Here is a 3,891-nt window from a genome sequence, read left to right as displayed (position 1 = left end):
CATGTAGTGTGTTACATGTAGTATGCTGCATGTGGTATGCTGCATGTGGTGTGCTGCATGTGATGTGTTACATGTGATGTGGTCTGGCTGTTGGAAGCCAGAGCTGCTGGCTTTTCCGTGAGATGGGAGAACTTGGGGCTCTGGGACAGCCGGCAGCTTCTGAGTGCACACTGTGTCCTGCTGCCTGGCTTTTTGCTAGCCTGTCGAAGAAGCTGCAGACATTCGCTGGAGGAAATGCAGGGTTCAAGGGTGTTTGTTTCCCCRAGTTCCCRTACCTGGTGTTTGGAAGGATTTTAAGTCCTTGGGCCGGGAGACCATGCTATGCACCGGTGCGGAGTAGTAGACGATTCTGTTTGCAGTTTGTGTGGTGTAGTCACCTGGGTGAAAGAAGGAGGGTAGAGAAGAAGAAAACCTGGGGACCTAACCTCAAGCTGAAGGAGAGAGGTCGGGAAGAGAAGCGCAGCCTGGTTTGTTTTCTGTCTGGAGCTCCCTGAAGTTCCTTCAAGGTATGAGCTGAGGCTTTTGTGCCCCCCTCAATGGCACAGGGAAACAGTAGGGTGTGCAYGTCTGATCTGGAAGAAGGGCTGCAGAAATGCAACTCACTGGGTCCAGGGGTGACCGTAATCTTGGTCTTGGGACGGGAAGTCACTTGTGCTGATGGAGCCAGCTGCTTCCCAGTCTTGGTGATTAATGGATCAATGAAGTAGCGGGGACCAGGTGAGCAGGATTCCTCAGTGGGACATTTGGTCCCTCTAAATGAGTATGCGGGGGCTCTGTATTTGGTGGGATCATGAGCTGTGTGACCTGGGAAGAAGAGCCAGTGAAAGGGCGTGTGCCTGCAACTTGGCAGGGAAAGGCAGCTTCTAAGTGGAAGCAAGAGGAGTGCTGTGCCTCCGGCTGCCACCACCTTCCAGTGACAGCTGATTTACCTACTGAACCAGGGAGCCAGTACTTGGGACCCGGGGTGGCAAACTCTGCAAGGATGGGGCCCCGTCGGGGATGAGGCCTCCAGCTGCCCACCCAGGGTCCCTCCATGCGGGTGGCTGGACAGTCTACAGGAAAAGCAGGAGAGCTCTCAAGGAGCTTGCCTGACACAGCCCTGGCACAGAGCTTTCCTGTAGCCCAGAGCAGGAAGAAAGTGAAACTARCATCACGGAAGAAAGTGAAGAAAAGTGAAGGGAAGTGAAGGAAAGGGAAGTGAAGATCAAGAAGAAATAGCAGATGGAGRAGAAGGAGGAGAAGGAKGAATRGRGGGAARGCAGCAATTTAGAAGCAAAGATGCAGCAGAAATTCCCTGCTGTGCCCTCTGGCAGTAATTGTTGGCCTGGCCAGCGGCAGCGTCGAAGCGCACCGCTGGCCTGGCAGCGAGGCAGCCTCTGGCACGTGTACACGTGAACTTGCTCAGCTGGAGCTTGCACTGACTGCAAACATGAGATGCAAGGAGGGACTCCAGCTCCTAAGTGACATCATAATCCATTGCTAGGTGGATCCATCATTGCCAATGTCCATCATCAGGTGACATCCCAAAGGGCCATTCGCAGCCAGTGATGAGAGATGCCCATTGTGATGTCGAGACCCTTAAGCTGTGTGTGCTGCAGCGCTGCCCTATTGCCTGTGGGGCTCTGCTGGGGCTGGGCATGGCACTRCCACCGACCCGGCTCAGTCCTGTGGGAACAGCCCCAGTTTGTCCTCACAGAAATCTTGTGCCCCCATGCATTGAGTCCCAGCACAGCCCTTTCTAGTCCAGTGATGCCTGAGGACAGGGATTTTGTGTGGCTCAGTTGCTGGCCAGAGMTGGAAGAGGCTTCTACCTTGGAGTGCCTCTGACAACTGTCCCCTGCATTCCCCACCCTGTTCCCTTGAAACCTGGGGAAAACCTTTTCAATATTGCCACTTAGCCAGAGTGGAAAATTGCCACTTAGCCAGACGGGGAAATCAACCTCCCCAAGGGCCAGAAGTATAAAGCAGTCTTCTTTTTTGTTCTCACATTTTACACTCTTCTTGCCCTTGCSCTTCCATTCTCTTCTGCTGATGGGTAAAGGAGTCAGTAAAGAACTGATGTGGCTTCSCTTCAGTTCACGCTCAGCCACTGTGTTTCCAATCTTATTTAAGCACCAAAGTAAGAACGGCCTTCTTTGGCGTTGAATAAACGTGAGTCAGCTGYAACTGCCACTATCTGTGCCTGCAGCCACTTACAATGGGAGATCCCCTCAACTGAGCTGGGGAGCTGAGAGTGTCCAATGCCCAGCTCATCCTTTGTATCTCTTGACGCTTTTCCAGGGTCTCCGTGCTCCAATCTTACTATTAGAGGGGAGGGACAGAGCAAAGTTATCAGTCATCTTCATTCTCTGGCCTCTCCATTTGAGGGACCCCAGTGTCTGCACCTCTCCTCAGATGCTACTGAAGTCTTCAAGCAGGTTTCTCCCTTTGTATGCCCACTTCTCCAGGTTGTTTTGGGAATTCATGGTCATGAGGCTTTTCATTGTTTATGCTTCAGGAATACATGAACACTTTCTGTGTTACTCTGGGAAGGTTGGACAGGGTTAAATTTTGTTATTCTGATTGTGCTAGTAGTGTGAGTTTCTACACTTGCAGTGTGAGTGMCCCCACCATATTTTCTTGTCCCCAGATTTCATGACTCTTTGTTAATTATACCAGTCATTACCTATGCTTTGTTTAGTGACCCCCTAAGGTTTTCAGTCCCCAAGTTTTGTGGTTTGAGAGCCTTATGGCTTTTCTTTCATTGCTATGCTCCTTGGGCTGTGTTTAATATAGCACCAGTCAGGAAATACATTCTGAGGTGTATAAATCATGACTTGAATGGAGATGGCATGGGTGAGGTTAAACAGTGTAACGGCAAACCAGCTTAGAAGAGTCCTTTAACACAAGCTGATTTGTATAGTGAAGGGCACTTAAACTTCAATGGCACATGCAGAGAGCATTTTCTCCCACTGGTCAAGTACTCACGCAGTATAATCAGCAGCTTTCATATCACTTTCAGTCTTTGATACACTAACAAAATTGTACACAGCAATAAATGATCTTGCTCTCTTACAGTGGGTAAGGCAGATATTGAGAAGGCTGGCAAGAGTCAATACATCATCAGTGCAGTTGGCTGATCGTGTTACTTGTTGGATTACGTTAGATATGCCAGCACTAGTTGATGGGGCTTAACTAGTTCTTTTGTTCTTGGTGGCATTCACCTGAATCTTCCACATTCATTTTTTTCCTCCTGCTTTCCCCCTGTGCTCTTTATCAGTGCAAAGCTATCAGGTTTTGTTTAGATGATGCTTTGGAGCGTACCGAGGTCAGCTACTTCAGCCTTTTGGGACATTTTTTCTTCCCGGAGACTTAGAAAGCATTCCAATAAAAAACCCTCTTGGGTGTTGGTATGCTAACTCTGAAACCTACCAATAGCAGTGACAGAGGAAAGGTTTTCTGTGGGTTGGATATATTAAAGCTGGACCCTAAGGGTAACAGCCCCCCAGAAGCATCCATAAAGTGGGGCATAGTGTTGGTTTTGCTTGGCTCAGTTTTTGGAAGTGGGGGGGCCAAAAAGATGGCTCCCGTGAGAAGCTTCTGGAGGCTTCCACCATGTCCAGCAGAGCCAATTGCTGTTGGCTGTGAGGATGATGGACATACCACTGACCAAACCTGGGCCAATGGGAGATGGTGGATACGCCTCTGTGAAAACATATTCAAGAAGAAATCAAAACAAAGGTAGTTGCCACAGTAGTTTTGCCAGAGGAGGAGGAGGAGGCTGAGAATATGTGAGGGATGCAGACACCAAGGTCAGTGGAGAAGGGGGAGGAGCTGCTCCAGGCGCCAGAGCTGGGATTCCTTTCCAGGCTGTGGTGACCATGGTGGAGCAGGCTGTCCCCCTGCAGCCCA

General features: G+C 49.9%; 1 protein-coding gene across 1 annotated transcript; it reads right to left on the bottom strand.

Annotated features, from left to right (window-relative positions):
• Window positions 1-243: 243 nt before the first annotated feature.
• On the bottom strand, window positions 244-1,041 carry LOC130579318 (outer dense fiber protein 3-like). Its single transcript, XM_057376007.1, has 3 exons — window positions 930-1,041; window positions 604-804; window positions 244-377 (listed from the first exon to the last, which is right to left on the bottom strand). Exons 1-3 carry the CDS (start codon window positions 1,033-1,035, stop codon window positions 244-246), a joined length of 441 nt encoding a protein of 146 aa, XP_057231990.1. The 5' UTR covers window positions 1,036-1,041.
• Window positions 1,042-3,891: the final 2,850 nt, after the last annotated feature.

This window comes from Malurus melanocephalus, unplaced genomic scaffold, assembly GCF_030028575.1.
Source record: "Malurus melanocephalus ecotype Western Australia unplaced genomic scaffold, MMel_1.1 scaffold_267, whole genome shotgun sequence".
In the NCBI taxonomy this organism is placed as follows: Eukaryota; Metazoa; Chordata; class Aves; order Passeriformes; family Maluridae; genus Malurus; species Malurus melanocephalus.
This window is presented reverse-complemented; position numbering and strand designations above follow the sequence as displayed.